We start from the raw sequence: 23689 nt of genomic DNA, 5'->3' as shown, positions 1-23689 counted from the left end.
AAGGCCGTGCAGGCGCTTCTGCGCTTCTTGCGACCCACCGGCCTATCTGAACGACTGTGATTAGAACGCTCTTCCAGCGTGTGCGTTTTTTTAATGTGTGTGCTTTATTTTCTTTCTCAATCTCTCTCTGTCATTTTCTAACCCCTATTTCCCTTCCCCAGTTAAGGGTAGCAAACCGGATTCTAACATCTGGTTAACCTCCCTGCGTTCCTCACCATCTCTCTCTCTCTCGCTCATGGCGCATTTCGGCCGTGGCCGTCGCCGCGAGGTTCCTTATAATATCCAAGGGCGATAACATCGCCACCGCGCGCCATATGCTGTATGTGCGAGTGAACGCGTGCGAGGGTGGTAAAGTTAATCTTGTTTATTGCCCTGAGCGGCATATATGGCTGTGATCATATGCTTTTCCACTTGTACATAGGTTAATCGTGCTGATATCTGAATCTGCATGTGTAATTATGTGAATACGTCTTGCTCCCCATTCTTCTTTTGGTGTGAATATTGCTGCCCATTAAATATTGACCTGCTTATAACCATTGATATTTTTTGTGATTGTCTGCTTCTGCTTTATTGGGTTTCAATTTGTATCCGTTCTGAGTGGTGCTATTTTGATAGTACGATGTCTTATATATTGTTATGTGTCTTATATTGTACTATTGTACCTTATAGTCAGGGCCCCATCGTTCTTACTCAAAAACTTAAGCCATTCGTTATTATTGTACTTTTTTCCCGACCTTATTAATGCTGTGATTCTTGCCTTGTTCCATTGTCGCATGTGCTATTTTGATTCAGCTTCTGTTCTTTGTAAATATTCTAAGCTTCCCTACGCGCTCTAGAAGTCTTTAGTTATGATAGATGTGTTCTCTGTCACAACTGTACAATATAGTGCTTATGTAAGCTGGGAGTTCCCAAATAAATCACTTGTAACCGCCTGCATCTGATTGATTATATTACCATATTTGAAAACCTGCGCTAAAAGGCTTGCTTTTGAGGACAGCACGTTATGGTCCATGAATTATACAGTAATTTATTAGCGGCGTAGTCGGGGTTAATGTTTTCATCCATGTTAATCGGTTCAACCATGCAAGGAAATTAACTTATCGTGTGCATCCGAAAATGTTTGCGTGCACCTGAAGATATCTATTGACGTAGTTAGTTTTCCAATCAGTATAAGGTATCCAGCTTCAGTATGGCAATAATTATTGCTCAGTAATAGCACGCCGCAAAATATAGCAATTAAGGCTGCATGACAGCGATCACAGGCTGCAGAAAGAAAGAAACGGGGCGGTTTTTCAATCCCATAGTCGTGTAACATTTCTGTGTCTCCTTTTATTACTATAAAAGAATATTAGTAAAAATAAATTCGGCGTTTGGGTGGACACTGCAGGGACCAACTCGCCAGAAAGCGTTTCTCGCCTGCGGCGCCAGGCTTGGGCGCTATAACGGAAAGCTATTACAAACTTTTCTATTCCAAGTCTGTAATCAGCCGTCCACGATTGGTAAAAAAAAATTTTTCGGGCCACCCCGCACTGTGCCTGTCTGTCACACGACCTCACTAAAACGCTAAAACGCCCCATCTGATATGATATGCGCGCACTGATTAAGCATGATTTAACCTAACGTTATTGGTCAAGCGTTTTCGGGCTGCGCCCACTTCGCCTGTCTGTCACGCGACGTCACAAAACCGTGAAAACTTACCGCGTCAAAGTGACGTGTACGCGTTAAGGACCCATTATATGCCCTACAAAACTGAATTTTTTTTCTGAATAGCCGCACACTGCCCCGTGCCAAAAGGAATAGAAGATGCCTGCCCGCCGATCGATGTGGCATTGACTACTCGAAGTAACCAAGGCGGAGGGATTTTCTTGCTTAAAAGAAAAATATTTACGTCTCAGTATAGCGTTAACGAAACCTTTCGGCACGTGTACGACATCGCTCTGCCTACTGTTCTTTGCTGACGATCCATTTTAGCGACATTGCTAACCTTCCGTTGCACGCCGCAGTGACTTTCGACTAGCCACCGTAAGCTAATTAAGGGGAAGTGGACCAATCGCAGACACCGGCACCACCCTCCTCATCCAGTTATCTACTTTCACTGTGCTGGCTCGGCCCCATAGAAACTCTCTCCACTTGAGCGTGCTTCTCACCTCTTCTCATCCCATCAAATAAGAAAAAACGGATCAATGTAGGCAATGATATTCGCTTTGAAAGCTAAAAAAGTGACATCCTATAACGGAGAAGCGCGTTTGATCGGGTTCTTCAAACGCTGCGGGTTACCGACTGATGCTTGCGTCGGTCGTTCGTAAATTTGACGTCAGGATATTGGAATAAAAACAGATTGGAATAGTTTTCCATTATAGAGCTTATAGAGATGGCCGCCGTTCTATACGAGTGAGAATGTTCACGGACCGTGAAGCATGTTCGCAGACTCTGCCGCTCTTCTGACAGCGCGAACCAACGTACTTCTCGAATTTCGTCGAGACTTTTTCACATGAACATCTCTCGCTGAGCAAAAACGAACGGCAAGCACATCATGAAGTATTTTTAGACGCATTGCTTAGTGGAAGGTGGCTGAAGAGTTGCTGACGAGGAAGCGGACGCAAGGCGGTGCAAAGGAAAAGATCTAGATATACGCCTACTACCGACACATTGCTGACGCTGACTCCGGAAGTGGCATAGCGGAGCGTGTTTTCTGTATCGATGACGAAAGCTGCGCATCGCGCGAGGGCAACGGTTAACCGTTGCTACAAAAAGACGCCGCAAGAAAGTGTTCATCAGCAGTCCAGCGGCAGTGCACTTTGGCATCGTGTACTAAAACTACGCCTCTTTCAGGTGAGAAACTTCCTGTTGCATTTAGCAGCAGTTTAATTTTGCAAGCTGTGCACTGGTGCCAGACGTACTGTTCTGGGCTCTGGTGCTTTGCTAGTAACTTCATTTGTGTTGGCTAACCATGTCGAAAGATGTGCGCGATACCGCCAGAGTCATCGAAGACTTACGACGTGAATTGAGACAGCAACTTTGAGATGTAAAAGATGCTTTGAAGGAAGCGAAAGATCCCTGAGAAGATATGAGAAATCACTAATAAGGGTAAACGAAGAGCTCAGAGCTGAAAAGTTAGACTGGACTGCAGCATAGAGGAAGTTGAGCAATATCAGCGCTCAAATAATCTGGAACTTAAGGGTGTTCCACCTGATGTTGAACCACTTGTAGCGGTGAAGAAATTCGGTGGTCTCATTCAAGAAGACATAACTGCTGATGACGTCGATATCTACCGCAGAGTACCGCCTGCTCATCATAACAAAAGTAAAATAATTGTCAAAATTATGCCAAGGACAAAAAACGTTGCTGTATTAAGCAAGTCAAAGAAAGTCAGAATTGATAGCAAGGACTTCGACAGCCAGGCGTCCTCTGCAGTATATGTCAATGAGCATCTGACGAAACACAGCAAACAGTTTCTCTGGTCCGCCATACAGAGAAAGAAGGCAATGCGGTGGAAACTTATTTGGACATCCCGGGTCAATGTCTTTCCAAGGAGAAAGGAGGGCTCACCTGTACTGAAAATAAGAAATGCAAACGACCTCGATAAGATGACCGCAGAATCGGCAGAAACTGCTGCAGAATAAGCACGGTATTTGAATAAGCCCAACCTGATAGACGCTCGCAGTATCATGAACAGCGATGAATATCATGATAGCTATTCTCTGAATAGTCTACTTCGGTATGCGCGCAGATGCGTAAAGGTCTTTCAGCTAAACACCGGCAGTATACGCAACAAGACAGATATGATCCTTGATATATTTGGCTCCGTTTCATTTAGTTTTGACTTACTGTTGTTCTCTGAAACGTGGTCAAGATGCACCATACTTTGAAAAATATATTTACAATGGCTTAGGGAGTCCCTTAGGAAGAGGAGGGGTTGTGGCTATTTTCGTTAAGCAATCATTAAACATGAAATTATCTCCCCATTTTCCATTATGAACGAGGTTGCAGAGTATCTTATTGATTGATTTATCTTATTGAACATACCATCAGCCCTTTACAAGGACAAGATAGGAATGAGTACAATAACGTGTTGCATTCTATACAACACTTGGTGCATCAGTTTGTGGCACTTAGTACAGTACTAAAGGTAACAAAGACCAAAGTCATCCGCCACTAAGAAGTTAATTGTTGAAGGTGGGTGCGAAACTGTTGTTATGATAGGCCTAGAAAATCATTTGCTTGTGGACCAACCTCTGGGAGTAAATCTGGGTTTGCTAAGTTCATAGAAGACGTTATGGAATACTTGTGTCACACTGGATTTCCATTTCTGTAAATATTGATATGTTATCACAGCATGCATCGTCGCGGCAGTTAACAGTACTAGCAAATTTATTTGCTTGCAAAAACGCAATTTCCAAGACAAACCCGTCTGACTGCACAGACTGCAACAATGTTTGATATGTTTGACGAACACACACACGCCGCATTCCGTTCCTGAAGTGTTGGCATTTGAAGTAAGCGACCATTTGCTTATATTTACAGCGAAGCTGTATATGGCTACCCCGGCAAATTTTCTGCGTCCGTGCATGTACACCGTCGCGTCGACAAAGAAGCATTTTCGTCTCCAGAGCTAGTGTAATTTTGAGTTTCCGCGTAACAGAATTACGTTTTCTCTTATGTTCAAATTACCATTGGATGCTATCACGTCTGCAGGTTATGTGTAAGTCGTATTTTACAAATTTTGTTACGCACTCTACTTTGAGAAATTGAATTAGTTCAACTGAAAGGGCGCGAATCAGGTCGTGGACGCTACATTGACCTCGACGGTGCGATGCCTTGTAATGGTGGCGCTTGTGCAACGTCGGCAACTGCTTCGCTTTACATCTACTTTCCCAGGGTAGAATGGAGGCGCAAATGTTTTGTACCCTTCCTTCCAATGATGGTCGCGAAACTGGTCGTGAAGCGTCAGGACATTAGAAAAGCATGGATCACTAATACCTTAGATAAAAAAATAACAAAGCACAGTATGTACGATTAACTTGTGAAGACACGCGACCTGAATTTATTCACTGGGTATAAAAAGTCCGGAAACTAGCTAAATGGTGAATTAAGGGGTGTAAAGTTCAGATATTATTAGAACTTATTTTGATCAATAACTAATGTTTCCAGGACAATCTGGAACAAGGTTAGAGATCTCTCCGGTCGAATAAAACAAAACCACATCCCTAGCATTCGGGTCAACTCTGGTGGCCTTGGATACAGAGGGGTTGCAACTGCAACGAATGATTACTTCGTTACAAGTTCTGATCACGATGAGATATGTGATGATGATGATCAAAATTATCGTTAAATGACTGTGATTTACCTAAATGCATAGTTTTGCAAACTGAAGAATTAATAACAAAGATTGACAACATTTCTGCGGCAGGACATGATGACATCAAACCTATTCCAATAAAGTACGTTGCTGATGTGAAATCGCCCGCGCTCTCACACATAATTAGTTTAACTTTCTCTCTACTGGCGTTTTTTAGATCAATTGGGACACGCTTGATATCCGCCGTACCGTATCTAGGTGTTCACTATTCAATCAAATCGATCAGAACGATGCCGCCGTCAACCGCTTCGTTTCCCTAAAAAACCGCAAGTAATGTAATAGCTTGGGCCACTAGATCGGAACAGAAGGCACGACGTCGACGACGACGACATGACGATTGGCCGTCGTGATGCCTTCGTGGTCGTTGCAGAGCCTTTATTCTAGCTTTGTCATCCGACACTCGTCATACCGTCGTTGTCACGCCATCGTCGTCAGACGGTCGACGACATCTCACTGTCCTCATGTCACCGTCACGTTGTCGTACTTATGTCATCGTAGCAACTTAAATCGAAACATCTCATTGTCGTCATGCCGTCGTCTTATAGCCTTTGCCGTTCGACCGATATCGTTCCTTCTTCACCATTACATCGTGATTGCGCCGGCGTCATATAGTCATCGTCATGCCTCCATGTTCACGGGCCACCTCGGCACTCAAGTGCCATGGCAAAGTGGGACGATATCGGAGTATGTGGCCTATAGCCAAAGCAATGAACGCCTCATAATTACCACTACACTTATTAAATAAACGTGACTTCAGAATTTCATCTGTCGTTGCATGGCTTGATTGCTATGTACACTACCGTCGATAGCCATCGTAGGATGAGTGCTGCCGTAATTTTTTTAAAGACCGCTACAGAAGGTGTACAATCTCGATTTGAACAACCCCCATCTTGGGGCTCGCGTATGTAGACAAAGAATAAACTCCCACAGGCTGGGACTGCGAGAGAAAAGAAAATAAGGTCGGGACAAAGAATAACTGGCCTCTCAGTCTGACTTATCGCATCGGTATTAAAGTTTCTACGCACTATGCAGAAAAGTCAACACAGATTTGTAGAAATACAGGTGTTGCGGTAACTACACACCAGTAAAACAAAAGGCCCTTTGTAAAGAATGGCGATGCTTCCCAGACCACCTCTACTCACTTTAGATACCTTCTTGGTGCAGTTGTTATGACTATGAACAAACAAAATAATTACGTGGTAGCCAGAAGCGTCAGCAAGATTTTTTCCTAAGACGAAAGTTTAATGTTATTTGAAGTCAATCTACGCTGACATACATCTGATGTTCCTGTAGATAGTTTTTACAGAGACAATATCCTGTGCACCTGACAAAACTCACTAAAGAACTGAAAACACTTAATCTATTTATTAATACTTAACACTTTAGTTAATAATAAACAGAATTGTTGACGTCGGAAAGGGTTAAATTCTACTCCAAGGATTCCATTCATTGATTCCATGGGGCCAATTTCAGACAAGCATTGCAAGTATAGGACTTCTCAGGGTAAAACGCCACGTGAAAAAAACTCTGCAATTAGGCAAAACGCATTATAAAAGAAAAAACGAAGAGCACCTAAATTTGCCGTATGAACTTAAATAATATGGAGATATTTCTGTGTGCAATGCTAGCTATTGAACCGGATGCTAATAGGGTACCGATGTTTGCGGCGCGTATTTAATTCTCGTATTTAGTTCAAGCTTGTACAGCATTTCTTAGGTGTCATTGCTCCAGCCCACCGTCCCATATATAAATTTCGTCTAGTTCTCACATTCATTTCCTTCTAAATTTAGGGGTTTATCGATTGCTGATGCTTTTGCATATAATTCATTACTGTTTTTTAGTTTGTTTTTGTGTTCCCCATTGAGCACACAGATAGCAGCTGCATTATACTCTACAGATGTGGCCAGTCACTTATACTGTAAATAAAAAACATCCTCCAACACCGTTCCGTTGGCACTCGACAGTCTGCCTGATCATCACAAATTTCTCTATCATATTAAATTTCACCATGGTCTAATCGCTATGCGAAAGTACTGCCACGTGTTTGACAAATGTATAGCAGCGGTTGTATGATGGTGTGGGTATATATTAGCGCTTGTTCGATTCTTTCAGGACGCTCCCTACAATCAAGATCAGTGCAGACCATTGTACTGCTTGCCATTGTGCATTGTTAGTTTTCTCTTGCCTTTCTTTCAGCCTCCCATAACTTGGTATAAGCTCCACTCAGCAGTAAAACAAAACTCGTGCTTTCATCCTTGCCATCATGTTTCCCATCCATCTTGCTTGATAGCTGACTGCTTTCAAGATTGCTTTAATAGTGTTTCTGCAGGTGACGTTTTACAGCGAAAAGTAGGAGCATGTTAATATCACAAATTTTATACGCTATTCAAATAATTTTCTAGGTAGCAGAAAATGTAATGTTTCCACATGTATGTTTAAAGCTTCTGAATGTTTCACACTAACCTAGCACTTACCGACAAGCACATTTGTAACAAATACATCGCAATTTCGTAGACCAGGAACTTTAAGCAAGACCGGTGACTATCTCGGAAACTACTCGCAAAGCTCACATCACATTCCCAATTCGGAAATTATTCGTAAGCAGCTCGATTATTGCTCAATTCGTTCAATCAATCGATGAATCAAATTTTCATTATTTCACAAAAAGCTTTTGCAGATAGAGGTATACAGAAGGAGGTCCCACAGTAAAAACTGGATTGGGACCTCCTATTCATGGTTCACATAAAAGTTAGAAGCACAGCGAGTTTGCGCGGTCGTCGAGTGAGACGCGTTCCTGTTTGCTTGTGCGCAACTAACGCTATGCTTGCTAACTTACTAGTGTGCCTATGCTTACAAGTTTATACGGCCGATAAAACTAGTATCCTTACTTTGTACAGCTGTCCACTAGTTTGCTATCGCAATCGATGTTTTGCCTTTCGGGCGAAACTGCGACTTTTTTTACACAGTGTCCGCGTCACTCTCTGTACAGAGAGGTCTATCAAAAGTGCATAATGTTTTTTTTTTTCATAAATTCGTCGCATTCCACCGTCTCGAACCAAATACCTGTATAGGGAAGCAAGACAGGGTCTGTGCAGTTTCTTCAATTTTTCATGGCAGAAATATAGTTGTGCATACAGCACCAAACAGAAACGACGAAATTCGATTTTTGTCACACTAAAGTTATTCACACGTAGAGGTGTGCATTTGTTCGCGCCCATTATCAGGTTTGGCGGTTCTGTTTTGCGTCACAACAAAATAAAAAGACGCGCCTGTTCCATGCGTTGCTCTTATTCCGTGTTTTCATATTATGCTTCACTCCACAAGTTGTAACAAGTGACACATGTGCAAGGAATTGGCATGCATACAGTGCAAATATACCGGTAACCATTCGCGTCAATCAATTCATGTGTAAAAAGCCGGTAGACCCCACGCCCTGTGGGAATCGATGTTATGCGAAGCACCGTGCGGGAAGCCTACCAAGTTAACGAAACGACCAAGAGAGTACCAAGACGTAGGCGGCTCTTTCAGGACCTACATGGCATGCATGTCTTGACATTCATGTCATAAGTCCTCAGGAGTTCCTTTAGCAAGACCGAAGAGACCTTAAGACGAAAGCCTTAGTCATGCTCATCACTATGACTTCGACCATCAACGTTTACCCTTTTCTTTCACTTAGTGTCCACGTCCGTACCCATTTCGGGGGTTTTTCAGAATTAATCTTCTTTTGCTGAGTCATTGTCATTTTTGCTGAGTCATGCCCATGATTATGACTTCTACCATCATCCTTTAGTGTTTCTTTCACTTAGTACCCACGTCAGAACCCATTTCAGTTGCTTTTGAGCGTTAATACTTTTTCGCTGAGTCATTGTCATTTTTGCTCAGTCTTGGTAATTACTATGACTTCTACCAGCATCCTTTAGTGATTCCTTCACTTATTACCCACATCCAAACCCATTTCAGTGGCTTATGAGTGTTAACCTTTTTTCAATGAATCATTGTCATTTTCGCTCAGTCATGGTCATGACTATGACTTCTACCAGCATCATTTAGTGTTTTTTTTTTCACTTAGTGCCCGCGTCGACCTATTACAGTGGTTTTTATTGTTAATATTTTTTCGCTGAGTCATTGTCATTTTTGCTGAGTCATGCTCATGACCATGACTTCTACCAGCATCCTTTAGTGTTTCTTTCACTTCATAGCCACGTCCGAACCCATTTCAGTGGTTTTTGAGTGTTAATTTTTTTCGCTGGATCATTGTCATGACCTACACGACACGCGTGGCCTGTCATTTATCTCATGACCTGTCATTTAAGTCCGTTGTACACTCGTGTCCTACTATGCCAATTTTGGTACTTACTAAGTTAACGAAATGACCAGAAGAGCACCAAGACATAGGCCGCTGTTTCATGACCTACATGACACGCGTGTCCTGAAATTCATGTCATGACATATCATTTATGTTCGTCATTTACTCTTGTCATAGTATACCAATTTTGGTACATACCAAGTTACCGAAATAACCATGTGAGCGCAAAGATGTAGGCGGCTAGATAGATAGATGGATAGATGCTGTCAAAGTAGCAAATGTTCGCCAAGAAATGCTTGGCATTTAAATCGTAAGTACAGAAATGTCTCATCTTCCTTTCTTCGGCAGAGTGTCCCCGTTGTGAGCAAGACTAGGGAATAATGGCCCTCTTATTCATTGGCGCAAACCTGTTGCTTATAGTTCTTCATTCGGTGAGTAGAACTATTAGCTTTGATTTGACAGGATAAATGCAACAGCCCACAAATCGTGGTTTAGCGCATATGACTGCACACCGTTTAAAACAAAAAATAGGATGGAACAGTAGTAGGAAGCAGAGAAGCGGTTAAGTTCAGTCTATTCAATCAGATTTTTGAGCAGATAATGACGTAGTAAATAACCTGCAATGAGCTGAAGCCACATAAACAGGAACGACTGAACAGACGCCCCTGCATCCTTTACAAAAGAAGTACGTCATAATGATGATTTAGGCAGTTTTACTGAAACGGTAAAACATTGTCAACCATCTGAAGGAGCCTCGTGCTACTCCTAAGTGGATGATAATTTTTCCTATTCATGAAATTTTTTCATCAAGCGCATATCCGCATAAGTGATTTGCCATATTCAGCGACATTTATTGTTAGTTTCGAAGTGAAATACAGTTTATGGGATAACATGTTTCTTAGTGATGCAAGTGGAATCTACAGGTGCTAATGAAAGAGCGGTATATTTTGAACTTTCAACGAAATTTGGACCCCAGGATACGTTACGAGAAACATTTGGCCTCTCACTTGCGAAGTAAACGAGAACTTGAGTACTCATTCAGTGCCCACGTTTGGTTAAGCTATCGAAACAACTCAACTTACCCAACTTACCATTGCCCAGCATGACGTGTAATTTTATTGATAAAATCAATGACTTGTCGTTAGAGAAAACAGGTACATACTAATTGGTTACGCCTATTCCCAGATATTTAATAGCTGCATTATTAGGTGTGATTTGACGCAACTAAGTCACTGTTGGCATTGATTTTTCAGCTCGCTGCGCCAGAGGCACAGCTCAATGAAGAAGGCAAGTATTCTGCACCACATTCAGATGTCGAGCAACTAAATTCGTAATTATTAACTATCTGATTGAGTAACGCATTCAACACAAATATAATGTTTTCGTACAAATTGCAGACAGGACATCACACAACCTTCAATTACGTCACGACAACAGCATCATCATGTAGCATACGCATCCACTCAGTAATCAAAAGAAGTTGGTATGTTTTCCCGGAAATAATTTCCTCTAATCTCTTCTTGATAACACTACGTTCAAGGTTCAACTACAATTTTCAGAAGAGACGTATTACTGATAAATATTCAGGGCGTTTGAATACTCAGAAATTTTGAATAGTGACTCGAATATATTCCTCCTTAATTGCAGTCCTCAAACAACACCAATTCAAAGATATATAATTCATTAGAAAAATGTCTAATAGCATCTGAATAATTCACACTGACATAGAAGTCATTGAAAGTCACTAGGCGTTCCGTCATTTCTACCTCACTCGTCACAGACACGTGCAATTTGTTCATTTCAATAAGATACTCCTGTATGCTTCTGTGTCCATCCAAAATTATGCATAAAAACAGATACTTTTGCTTATAATAGCCTTATGTTGTATTTCTTGTTTCCATAAGAACATTCGCGATTATTATATTTTATGCCTCAAAGACATAGCAAAAAGCTTATTTCCATCACGCCAATTAAAATAACTTTATGGAAAATGACGTGCACCACAAGTCCATCTGTCACATACACCACTTTTCTTTTTTTTCAGACTGTGGGTTTGCTGCACAGTATATTGTAAGCGGAACGACAGCGAGACCGCATCAATTTCCATGGGTGGTAAGATGGCCGCCTTTAAAATGTATTGATAGTATTACCTTATTACTCCATTGTTGTGTCTCCATTTATGCTAGTTTTCTTAATTTACTTGTTTACTTACTTGTTTTTACCAGCATTCAGCCGAGACATTTCTCACTGCTCGTATTCCCCACCACAAAATTGTGCGTTAGACGTAAAAGAAAGATATACGGGGTGTTTTTACTCATGGTTAAGAGAATTTTACGTAATAACAAGTGACACGCAGCAACATGCAACTGCTTGAACTAGATTACTCTCAGAGGCAGACATTTGCATAACAAGGTAATATTTCACTAATTACACGTTTGCCCTATTTCCATTTTAAACTTAGTACTTTACGCCACATTTGGCAATTTACGAATTGTAGCTGTTACATTTTAAAGTCATATCGACGTGCAACGAATTCTGAGGATGACACCAGTTTCGAAATACGCATTCCCAAAGTGAGCGACAAGAGGCACTGGTGTTCTAGTAACTCGTGATCTTTAATGCATAAAAAGGAGCTCTGTTAAAAAGGCACGTGGAACAACACTCCATTTTTACGGCAAGTTTGACTGCGCTCATCTCAAAATTGGTGCTAGTTTCGAAATTCGTTCGAAGTGGATTAGGCCTTATAAAATCACTGCCGTCGATTTGTGTATTGCAATACGTGCGCTAAATTAAGTAGTTGAAACAAGGATCAGTGAAGCTTCAATAATTAATCAATTATGCGAGTTGGTTTTCACTGTAAGTAATGTATACCTCTTCGACTATTCCATCCCTATGAGTAGATTTGCCTTAAACGCCACAGGGGATTAAAAAATATATGTTAGCGTTAAAATGAAACACCCGGTATATACATTTCATGTGATATAACGGAACATGAATTCAACCACTTTCATGCCGCAAAATATAGCGTAATTACTAAGTTAAAGGCGTCGCACATCTTAATGTGAATCTATTTACTACCGAAAGAGCGGAGAAACATAATTCTGCGACCAGTAGCCACCACGCATTGATGGCACTCGCGACCATAGCATAGTACGTCGCCTTCTGGAAGCACAAATGTGCACAAAAAACACATAATCTAACATAACATTTGTTCTAATAGCAAGTTTTAATACATTTAAGTAGTTATTCTATACTAAATGACACTGATCAAAACTGACTGCACTGCGAAGCGAGCGAAGTGAGACCTCTGCGACCCGGAATACTTGCGCAGTTTCTGCAGCGTTGCGCGCTGTGTATGCAATGGAGTATAGATCTCTGACGAAAATCTCTGCTGAAAAAGTTAGTAGCGGTAATAATAATAAAGCTGCTAATGAGTGTTGTCAGTGGCGAAGTATCTAATCTCTGCGAGCGAGGAATGACAACAAGAGCGTGCTAGTTCAAGCACAGGAGCGGTTTGCAAAGATTCAAAGTGGTAGTGCTGGTTTTTTCCCTCTAAGTTCAAGATTACGTGTATCTGCGTCTCATGGTGCAACTGCGAGAAACTTTTTTGATAATGTAAAACAAATTCACTGTTCAAAGCATGTCGATTCTACTTTATTTCCTTGCTACAATGTATGGTGCAGTCAGTCACGCGGGCGTTTGGAAAACATTCATCGGATAGGTTAGCAGTCATCATTTCCTGTAACATCGTCCTTCTCAATGTTACCAGGTTTTCTTGGAGCTGCATTTCCCATCGTTGAAGACCCGATGTGGAGGAAGCATCGTCACTAAGCGTCACGTGCTCACCGCGGCCCACTGCACCACCCTGTGAGTATCCCGCACTCTTCGATCTCACGGCGCTCAGTTTGCAGCATTGCCTCAAAAGATCGAAGGATCATTGGTGATCTCTCCTGACTCTGCGAAACGTACGCAGTACTGAAGGGAGGGGAGCCTTCTGCCCGTCGCCTCCTTCGGGCACTGTGTGCAAGCCGAAACCCAAAACAGTGCACCAAAAGCGAAGGAACTGGTGATAACATTGAGGCTTAACGCCTGTCGCATACAAATTGAAGCTCTTCTGAATCAACCCGTGCTGCAAGTTTGAATACAATGTGTATAGTGCAAGATCTTCTTGGACTACTTGGTTTAGTTGTTAAGGCATGATTGTTAAGTGCCACAATTTAAAGAAAATGACAGAACGTAAAAAAGATCAAGCGTTTCATCTTTCGGGCAGAACTGATACAACTTATTAATCAGATGCATAATCAGTATAGCATTAGATTCCATACAATAGCTTGAACAGGGCACATATATTAGAAGAAATATATTACAATGTATCAAGAGCAATTTCGAAGTAAACAAGATAACTCACAATATAACTGTATAATTAACAATATATTAGGCGTAATATAGTTGGACTTCAAGCTACATTTGCGCACTGGAAAGAAACAAAACATGCACTGATTATTTTAATAGTGAAAAGAATGACTGAAAAGCATTAGTGAGTAAAAATAACGCCGATTGTGATGCGTTGAGACAGAAAATTTCGATAACATATAACGTGACTTTTAACGAAATAAATTTCGCACGTAAACAAGCAATACAGGGAAGTGCTAAGAAAGTGCCGCGACACTTGCGCTTTTCTGCATGACTCTTTCGATTCATGTTGGCGGTTGATATTAGAAGCCCAGATAATGACCAAGTTGACCATGGCTTCCGAGATCGTAGTCAGTGCACATTTCGGAGGCCATGACTTGAGATGGGCAACGCTTGATGCGTTATCATTGGGCCTCTTCGATTATCCGTCCCTAACAGACCCGGACTGCCCAAGTCAGTGCTTTCGGCCAAGCAGCGTAGTGAGTGCAGCGACTCGTGAGTGAGTTTGCCGACTTATTGGTGGAACAGAACCAGTCACTGAGGTAGCGTCGTGAAGCTTTAGTGCAAAGATTGCCACCGCAGTTGTGCTTTTTTTTGTTTTTGGGAATTTTATTCAAATGCGCGCAGGAATGAAGAAGGAGTCGCCGCAATTGACGTCATCTACGGCAACACTGACATCAAAAGGGGCGCAAGGCTCAAAGTCACGAAAGTGCTGCTGCATCCCGAGTACAACCAAAGCACGTTCTTCAACGATATCGCCATCTTGCTGGTAACATAGTACAAAGTATCCGCTCGTATTTCCCCAATATTCGATACACTAAGATTACTATAGATACTAGGGTACAAGCGTTTCCTCCTCTAAAATTTTTGTTTTAATGCGTCAGCGTTAAAAGTGTCAAAGTGCAAAAAAGTGCATGTGTGTGAAGCCGTTCGCGTGGCAGAGGAAGAGATGGCAAAGGAAATGAAGCCTCCCGTTCCATAGAAAGGGGGTTAATTAACAATAAACCGAGAAACGACTCCGTGTGTATAGCTGCTGTAGCGCGTGGGCCCAAGCACGAGCGCTTCGTCCTCCTCTTTGTCGCTCTTTTTCCAACAGAGGGCATGGAAACACTTGAAATAGCTTATATATATACATATATATATATATATATATATATATATATATATATATATATATATATATATATATATATAGCGGTGGGTGCTCTGTTTTCTATGCTCACGAGGGTTGCGACGGGCATTTAGGGCGCAGGATCTTTTCCCAAGCGTATAACCGCTGAGGGAAGCCGAACGCCCGGCCGGGGTATGCTTGTGCCCATTTGAACTAGTCGATGCCCGGCGGCGGTAGGAATCGAACCCAGAACCTCCCACAGGCGAGGCGGGCACTCTCTTTCTCTCTCTCTCTCTCTTTATATATATATATATATATATATATATATATATATATACCATAAAGGAAGTCCTGGCGCACGTAGAAAAGAAAAAACATGTAATTTCGACGTTTCGGTAGGGCCGGCCGAGGCCGTTTCGACCTCGGCCGAAACGTCGAAATGACAAGTTTTTGTTCATTTCTGCGTGCGCGTGCATTTCTTGTAACCTATTGAACATCGGATCCGAAGATCTGTTATATATATATTGCACAGGCGCACGCAAAAAAGCAAAACAGCATTTTCACGTGCGCCTGAACTTCTTTCAATTTATTGAACACAGGAAGAATCCGTCGAAAATCTGCCTTCACATATATATATAAACCTGCTGTCAACGTTAGAGAGCCCCAGGTGGCTCAAATTAATTAGGAGTCCCCTACTATGTCGCGTCTTATAGTCATATTGTGAATTTTGCACGCAACAACCCAGAACTGAAATTTAACCTCGAATGGTTAGGCGCGATGCTGGCGCATTAATCTCGAATTTACGGCTAAATCGCCACTTAAATCTTTAACCTAACACGATTATAAGAAAATTGCGTGCTTTCATCAACTTTAATCGCGCAAACATTTTCTTAAAACACCACACTTTCGGTCCGCATCGTTCCGTATAGCACATGATATTCTTGCTTGTCGAATTCGTTCAAATGATGAAGAGAAAAAAAAAACATGAGTATTGTATTAGCATAAACAAGCTGATGCGTGAATGTGGATAGCTTTTTTCGCGCGTGGAAAACAAAAGTAAAGAGCGTGGACAAAAGAAAACTGCAACTTCATAGATATTCTCAGAGAACCGCCTAAGTAACCATCGAAACCTACATGTCTGCAGGTAGAGAAACCATTCCGATATGGAAGAGACGCAATACCCATATGCCTCCCGACGACACCGATGAACCTCTACAACACGGACGCAGTCGTCGCTGGTTGGGGATCCCTGTCCATGTGTGAGTTATAGTACGATCTGCATATTCGTTCCATTTTGTGCGTCACGAAATTTGAGTGGGCTTTGCCTGGATTTTCGCTCCAGCTGTAAACGTTCAGATGCGACAAATAACATACAGCAGAATGTTTCATAAAAGATAGAAATACGCCATAAAGGTACAGCAGATAAAATGCAGTGTGTTAAAAAAAAGGAGCGGGCGGTCTGGGCATCTTCGCGTTGCTACGCAGTCCCGGTAACCTGCTGTAGCAGTCAGCGAAATAAGACGCATTTGTGTGTCGTAGGCCTAACCTGTCACGTATCACGCAAAGCTACAACTGCCTCATAAACCACGTTAAAAAAATCGAAAGCTACGCACGTTCTAGTTCCAAATCAAGCGGCAACTTGTCACTCATGACTCGGCAGGCCTTGAATAAGCTTGTTCCATGGTTTCTCCGTTAGTTTCCTGATGCAAAGTAAGCACGTGCAAGCAGTTTTTTTAGACTTTAATACAGCTTGCTTACCGCACCGCAGCCGGCAACGTTGCGACGGACCATCTGCTGTACACGGAAGTCATGATCCTGCAGAACAAGATTTGTGCAAGGATCTACAAGAACTTCAGGGAGGACATAAATTACTGCGCTTTCCGGAACTACACTGACGCCTGCCAAGTAAGCGTTGGTTTTTTGTTACAGGAAGCGAGGGCTCCGGTAAAAAAACCTCTCTATGGTTGCTGCATTTTAGTTGTTGGGAGTGCGGCCTTTTCAAGGCAACTGCGGCAGCCCGCTGTTCATCGAAGCTGTCAATGTAGCCTCTTCGATTGAAGGGAGTGCTGCAGATTGGTTTTGTGAAATTCTAGAGTTTTTGAACTCCCCGACGCTGCGCGTAAAATTTGCAAGCAGTCAGCCATCTGCCTTCGGAAGTGCAAGAACTCTTCTGAAATGCAGTTAACGAGAAAGATTATGCACATCCGGCGCACACGTTGAAATCTATGTGAAGAGAAGCTCTCGCGAAGCCGGTAATTACATGGTACAAAACTGTTCACCTTCGGCACCATGTTTTGGAGCACAGCGATTGTACGTTACATGCTCAGCAAAACTTACGCGACCTCGGCGATCGGATCACCTTGCTATGACAGTGCCCACGGTTGTCCACTTTACTATTGTAGTATATCCAGGATCGGTCAGCATCTATTGGGTGAGAAACTAACCGAATGGACGCGAAAGACCGTGGAAAGAAGGCACAGAAACCGCTGCTTTTATAACTGAATTATGAGCTTCAGCTAGTGTTACTGTTAGTGACATTTAGGCACCATTTGTTGTGCCGGTCTGCAATTTTGTAGAATACAGAGCTGGCCACCGGCTGTAAGGCAAAGATAGTACGGACGGGGCTGCATACAAGTCAACGTGTTATACGAGTGTTGTCCATGTGTGTGAGCTATTCGGCGAGACAGTCAAGGATTATTGTGGCATGCGTGCACTCGTCTCTTTTCTGCTAACAACGGGTCTTTCTCTAGTATCAGATCGGCGGAAAATCTTGGAATATTCCTATTGGTGTATTGGCTTAGTAGGGCCGGTTCTATGTTTAATTTTTTTTTAGTATGTTGTAGCATAGTCTTACTTCCTGAGCGTCCATCAGCATATTACAAACTGGCGGTCAAATTCAACCGTTTCCTGACATAGCAGTTCCCAGATTTGGACACCTAAACAACACTGGTTGCTTGTGTTAATGAGAGTGCTTCCTAGTTTGAGCGGAACAATACGGAACGCCTCCAATGCCCCTTCCCCCCCCCCCCAAAAAAAAAGAATACAAGAGCTTATTACGATGTCTTTTACCATGCGAGCTAAGTTACCTTGAGTGACGGCGCAGGTGGCGCGTTCTACAAGCTAAAGAAAGACTTCACACTGCGCCAATAGAAACCAGAAACTACATAGCATGCTCTGTGCGAATGTGTAGTTGCACGTGCACCTTGGACACTTATATGTCGCATGTGCTCAACGTGTTCTCAAGCTTCTTTTTAACCTCCAAGTTTCAGCCCCGTTTGTTAGCACCGGTAGAATCGTACAAAGAGCGATGCAACGAAAAATGTTAGGCCTAACTTTAATAGACAGAAAGAGAGCGGTGTGGATCAGAGAGCAAACGGGGATAGCTGGGCAGGCCATGTAATGCGTACGACGGATAACCGGTGGACCATTAGAGTTACGGAATGAATACCAAGAGAAGGGAAGTGCAGTCGAAGACGGCAGAAAACTAGATGGGGTGATCAAGTTAGGAAATTTGCAGGCGCAAGTTGGAATCAGCTTGCGCAAGACAGGAGTAATTAGAGATAACAGGGAGAGGCCTTCGTCCTGCAGTGGACATAATATAGGCGGATGATGATGATCACGATGATGTCGCATGTTCAGTATGCGTATATATGGCTGCCAGGTTGGGCTTGTTGGTAAAGCATGCTTTCACGTTCTTTATTAACAGCGCAAGGACACAAAGAAGAGACAGAAGAGAGAACAGAGCGCTCTGTTCTCTCTGTTCTCTCTTCTGTTCCTCTTGTGTACTTGCGCTGTTAGAATTTAAACACGTATAGATTCACACAAAGGGAAGAAGCGTTCGTTGTTTGAAAGGTTAGTACTTGTAGCCGCAATCACTGCATTGTGGCGTGGCGCCGCCGTTACTTCGCTTCCATCAGCGGTAAGCATTATGTATGCCATAAATAGCCGCATAACAATTGAAATTTGGAGTTACATACAGGACCAGTTTGTTGTTGATGGTTAGGAACGTTTGCTACGCCACTGGTTAACGAAATCCTTGACTATTTGAATGGAGAGGTGCATTTAAAACGTGTTCCGTACAAAGCTAATGGTATATGAGTTATTGTTATATTCATTTACTTCAACCCACTGAGTATAATGCGAAAGCATTATATGCCCCATTTCGCGTAAATCCTGTGGCGGGGTGGCCAAAACATGGTGTGACAAATGGCCGACGGCACAAAGAGTAAAAACACGTCAAGAAATGCTCGGATTTCTGTCAAATTTCTGAATGTCTTAAACAACCCGACATCGTGTCTTTCCTATGCAGGATGTTTCACTTAACTTGGGCCAAACGTTAAAAATTGCAAATGCTGCGTAGGTGAATAAAACCAAGGTTGTTTGCCGTCACTTGGATATTATTTTTCGCATACCACCTATTCAGATAATTCGACTTAATTAATTATTCAACTTCTCAATTATTATAAATAGACAAAATTGTCGATGACAAAATTGTAGAGCAACATGGGAAACCCCCGATACAGCTTTCTGTTGCTCAATACGTGCTGCATAAAAGTGGTTTTCCTGAGCGTGAAAGAAGCCCGCGAATACACGCAAAGTGTCTTGAGTGGCCAGCCGCGTGTGGCACGAAAATCTGCGCACAGGAAGGCAGAACACGTCTTTTCGGTCCCTAACTGCATGTAAGGGAGCAAGCCTGTACGTAGCCGCAGCAGGCAAGTGCGACGCGACCAGCCAGTGGGCACGACGCATGTCAACTGCACTTGACGAAGCTGCACAGGCTCAATTTCGCGAGCACTGTCGGTTACACGTGCAAGATCTGCTTGCCAAGCGCTTTTCAGAATTACTACAGTTACTATCAGTCACGATGGCGCACGAGAAGCAAAGACAAGTTGTATTCAGGGGCGATATCGTCGAGAGTTCATTTTCGGTGATGCATCGTCTTCGAGACATTTTGCGCGTCTTTACATTGGACGCGTCTTTCCGATACAGCTTTGTGACGAAGCCTTTCTGACACAGCGCTAGAGGCGCTGTCAGGACGAACCGCATGCTACAATCGTCACGAAGGGGAACGCGACGCGGCGGCCATGGAGTATATATGGCAGCAAACGATGCCGTAATGCGATGCAGCCAGAGCGAAACTGGCGAAACTTTACCACGGCGTCACTTTACGCACTCTTTGCCGACGTTACTAGATTACCTATAGTAACGGTGCTCTTTGCGCCAGCCCTCAGCTACTTCTCATCCTTTACTACAAATGGCGGTAGTTGCCTGCTCGGTCGACTGGGTTTAAGGAGGCTAGGTTAAACGCGCCAGATATATTAAAGCGAAGTTTTCTTTGCCTCTTCTCCCGATTTTCCGGGCGCTGCTGCTGAGGTGGTCTTGATTGCACAGGACGCTGGGTTCCTTGGAACAAACCAGATGGCGCTCGCCTCCGCGCATCCCGGCTCTCACCGCCGCGCAGCGTTCCACACTTTGTGCTTACGGCACGTGCTGTGTCTGCTTTCTATGCTACAAAAAGTGCAGGTGCTGGGCTGTGGAGGTCGAGCGCTGAGTTGTCATAGTGTAAACACTACAATCATCCATAGCCTGAAGAGAGCGCTTGCAGCTGGCGTCTCAGCAGCGTGCTGGCCACGTATGCAAAAGGAGCACGTAAACACGCGCCAGCAAAATGGCTCCAAAGCGTGCACTCAGCGTCGAGGATGCCCAGGCCCGAAAGAAGCGTCGGGCGGAACAGGAGCGTTTTGGCTACGCTGCGAAACGGGGCGCAGACCGCGAGTGCATGCTGGCTTTAAGACGTGAGACAATGCAACGATGCGTGATGGCCATGAAAGCCGACGAGCGCCGTGAGCACTACTGCCAGAAGCGAGAAGCGGAACATCAACGCGTGGCGGCCATGGAACACGAGGAGCGTGGTGAGCATCACGACCACAAGCGACAAGCCAGAACAATAATTATCGTCAATCAAAACAAACAGCATACGAAGCTTCACTTACATCGATTCCCAGAGTGCGTGGGATCCACACATATTTCCAGCTTGAGAGGCAGCGGCCGCCAGCAGTCGGATACATCATGCCGGCGACGCGAAGTTCTCTGAAACGGGCATGCCCGCAGCAGCGCGCCGATCAGTTGTTGCCGCAGCGCATGCCCACACATGCTCGGCGAGCGAGCGCTTAGTTGTTTGTCGAAGGCGCAAAGTCCGCACGCTCGCTTCAGTGAAACCGAACTGTAGGCCAGCATGATGCTGGCCACGCAGGCTAGTGTGCTTCAGCGGCTCCGGCGTGCGATAGCACACGGTCGATTCCCGCGCTTGCCACGCTAGTCTACTGAGCGTCCAATTTTCGCCGACGCAGCGTAACTACGCTGCGCGCGGATCGCGTTCGCTTTACTCCGGTGTTGCATTAGCTTCGTCACACCAGTGCACTCTTTATCTCCGGGCCGAGACGGAAAACATCGAGACTCTGCTCGTTCAGCATAGACAACTAGATACCGAAAACCCGTTTGACTCGTTAAAGAACATCGCGGGCGCCGAAAGACGTGGTCAGAGCCGCAGAGTTTCCTACTATTACTACAGGGAACTGCGAGCATTGCTAGCGCTGCTCCTAACGGCTAGTGCTGCTAACATTCAGCTATACGAAGCAAGGATAGTAGTTTATATGCCGTATAAAGTAAACATTCGCTTACTAACTAAATAGAGAAGCGCGGTGTCACGCGCGCACAGGTAAACATGAACACATCTCGCTCGATGACCGCGGAAACTCGGTGTGAGAACGCCGGAGTGAGAAAGCGTGCCAGCAGCAGCGGGCAAATTGACCTTCGCGCTGTCTCTCGTCTCGCTTCAACGCGAACTAAACGTCGAAAGCAGAGCGTATACGAAGCTACCGGCACTCGGCGCATGCACTTTGTCCCCATCGCAGATCGCTTTCAAGATACGGCGCGGCCGCGCTGTGAGCAGCAGCCGACGGGGCAGAACGCAGCCCCCCCCCCCTCCCTTCCCTGCCTCTCTGTCGCCTCACCCCCGTGCCTTCCTCCCTCGCATTCGCTACATTGACCCGCGATTGCCGGCTCCCCTCGTACACTGTTACTCGCACGCACAGCATACGGCGCGCGGCGACGATTTTATCGCCATTGGACTTAATACGGAACCTCACGGCGACGGCGACGGGAGAAACGCGCTCGGAGTGTCCATATAATTGCTATCACAAAAAAAAAACAATAATTTTTTTCTGCGTTTTGTGACGCACATACTGGCATTTGAATTATTTTTTTTCCGCAGCGGCTACTGTATGTCTAAATAATCTGTAACTGGGATTTTTACACAGTCAACAATTTTGTTGCAATTGGTCGTTAAACCTAGCAGTCACTCTAGAAGAAAAGCTTTCTTGGCATCTTTTTGCGTTTTCATTTTCGTGCTAATGCGTCGTCACCACTTTTTCAGGGTGACTCCGGCGGCCCACTGTTCACGATGCAACCTGGCCACATGCGCTACGTGCAAGTCGGCATCGTCTCCCACGGATACGGTTGTGCGATCACAGCTGGCGTCTACACCCGAGTCGAAGCCTATTTTGACTGGGTTGAGAAGTCGACTCGCTCACTCGAAGGCTACATGGACCTGCCTCTGTAATCGCATTGAGTTTTGTACTAAGACTATCAGCTGGCGATTCAATCGCTCACCCGCTATAAGCATCTTAGTGAGTGACGCATTCTTCTACAATTTGTCATTAAAACGTCTTTTAAAAAAGATATTGCGACTTATTTCGTATGCCGAATACCTGAGTAAACAAAAATTGCCTAAGCGGAACTTCAGCTTAAGTGGAACAGCCTTACGGTTGGTTGGTAATTAATTAAAAGAATGGGAATAAAAACATTTCAACGGACCTACATTTTTTCCAACTCCGGGTAAGCGGAACTCAAGATGTTCGCGAAAACAAATTCAAGGGCCAATCTCAGTGGCATCGCGAGTTCTCCTCGTCCTCGTGAAGGCGCCTTTTTCTCCCTTTCGCTTGTTCCGCGGGTAGTGTGGCTCTGCCGTGGTCGTGTCTGCAAGTAGATTCTGTGTATTGGCAATGTCGGTGGCCTGTGAGATTGCTTAGCGTTTCCGATAGCGGTACAGACAAACAGCCGCACTATGCGCTAGCGCTGGAGATGAATATCAAAGTTATCGATGACGTCGGGAATGGGTGCTTCAATAAAACGGTTCTTCTTTTTTCTTTTCGCTAACTACATGGCAATTCTTTTTGTCCTTTTGTAGTTGTAGTTAGTGCTGCTAGCTCTTAACAATGGCTGTACGCAAATAGAAAATCTGCATAAAGAATCATTGTAATCAGATATGCTACGCCTTTGTCTGCTGTTGCTAATAAGATATGTAACTCTTTCCTGCCCCTACGTGGACGCGGCCAGTGACTACTACGGACTTCCCACAGGGGGTCCCCACGTGGTTCCTCAGGACCAAATAAAGTTCATGTCTGTCTGTCTGTCTGTCCTTTCAAAAGAGTATCTTGTG

General features: G+C 43.9%; 1 protein-coding gene across 2 annotated transcripts; it reads left to right on the top strand.

The window, feature by feature from the left end:
• Positions 1-2733: 2733 nt before the first annotated feature.
• Positions 2734-22937, top strand: LOC119464110 (venom protease). Of its 2 annotated transcripts, XM_049655585.1 has the most exons (9): positions 2734-2832; positions 10014-10096; positions 10919-10952; positions 11710-11777; positions 13435-13532; positions 14706-14847; positions 16334-16448; positions 16958-17094; positions 22625-22937. In XM_049655585.1, the coding sequence occupies exons 2-9, from the start codon at positions 10046-10048 to the stop codon at positions 22808-22810; spliced, it is 831 nt and encodes a 276-aa protein (XP_049511542.1). In that variant the 5' UTR covers positions 2734-2832; positions 10014-10045; the 3' UTR covers positions 22811-22937. The 2 variants fall into 2 exon arrangements, with proteins under 2 accessions (XP_049511542.1, XP_037580881.1); XM_037724953.2 differs by lacking the exon at positions 2734-2832 and having other exon boundaries at positions 9977-10096.
• The last annotated feature ends 752 nt before the right edge of the window (positions 22938-23689 follow it).

The sequence above is a fragment of the Dermacentor silvarum genome, chromosome 9 (assembly GCF_013339745.2).
Source record: "Dermacentor silvarum isolate Dsil-2018 chromosome 9, BIME_Dsil_1.4, whole genome shotgun sequence".
Classification (NCBI taxonomy): domain Eukaryota; kingdom Metazoa; phylum Arthropoda; class Arachnida; order Ixodida; family Ixodidae; genus Dermacentor; species Dermacentor silvarum.
This window is presented reverse-complemented; position numbering and strand designations above follow the sequence as displayed.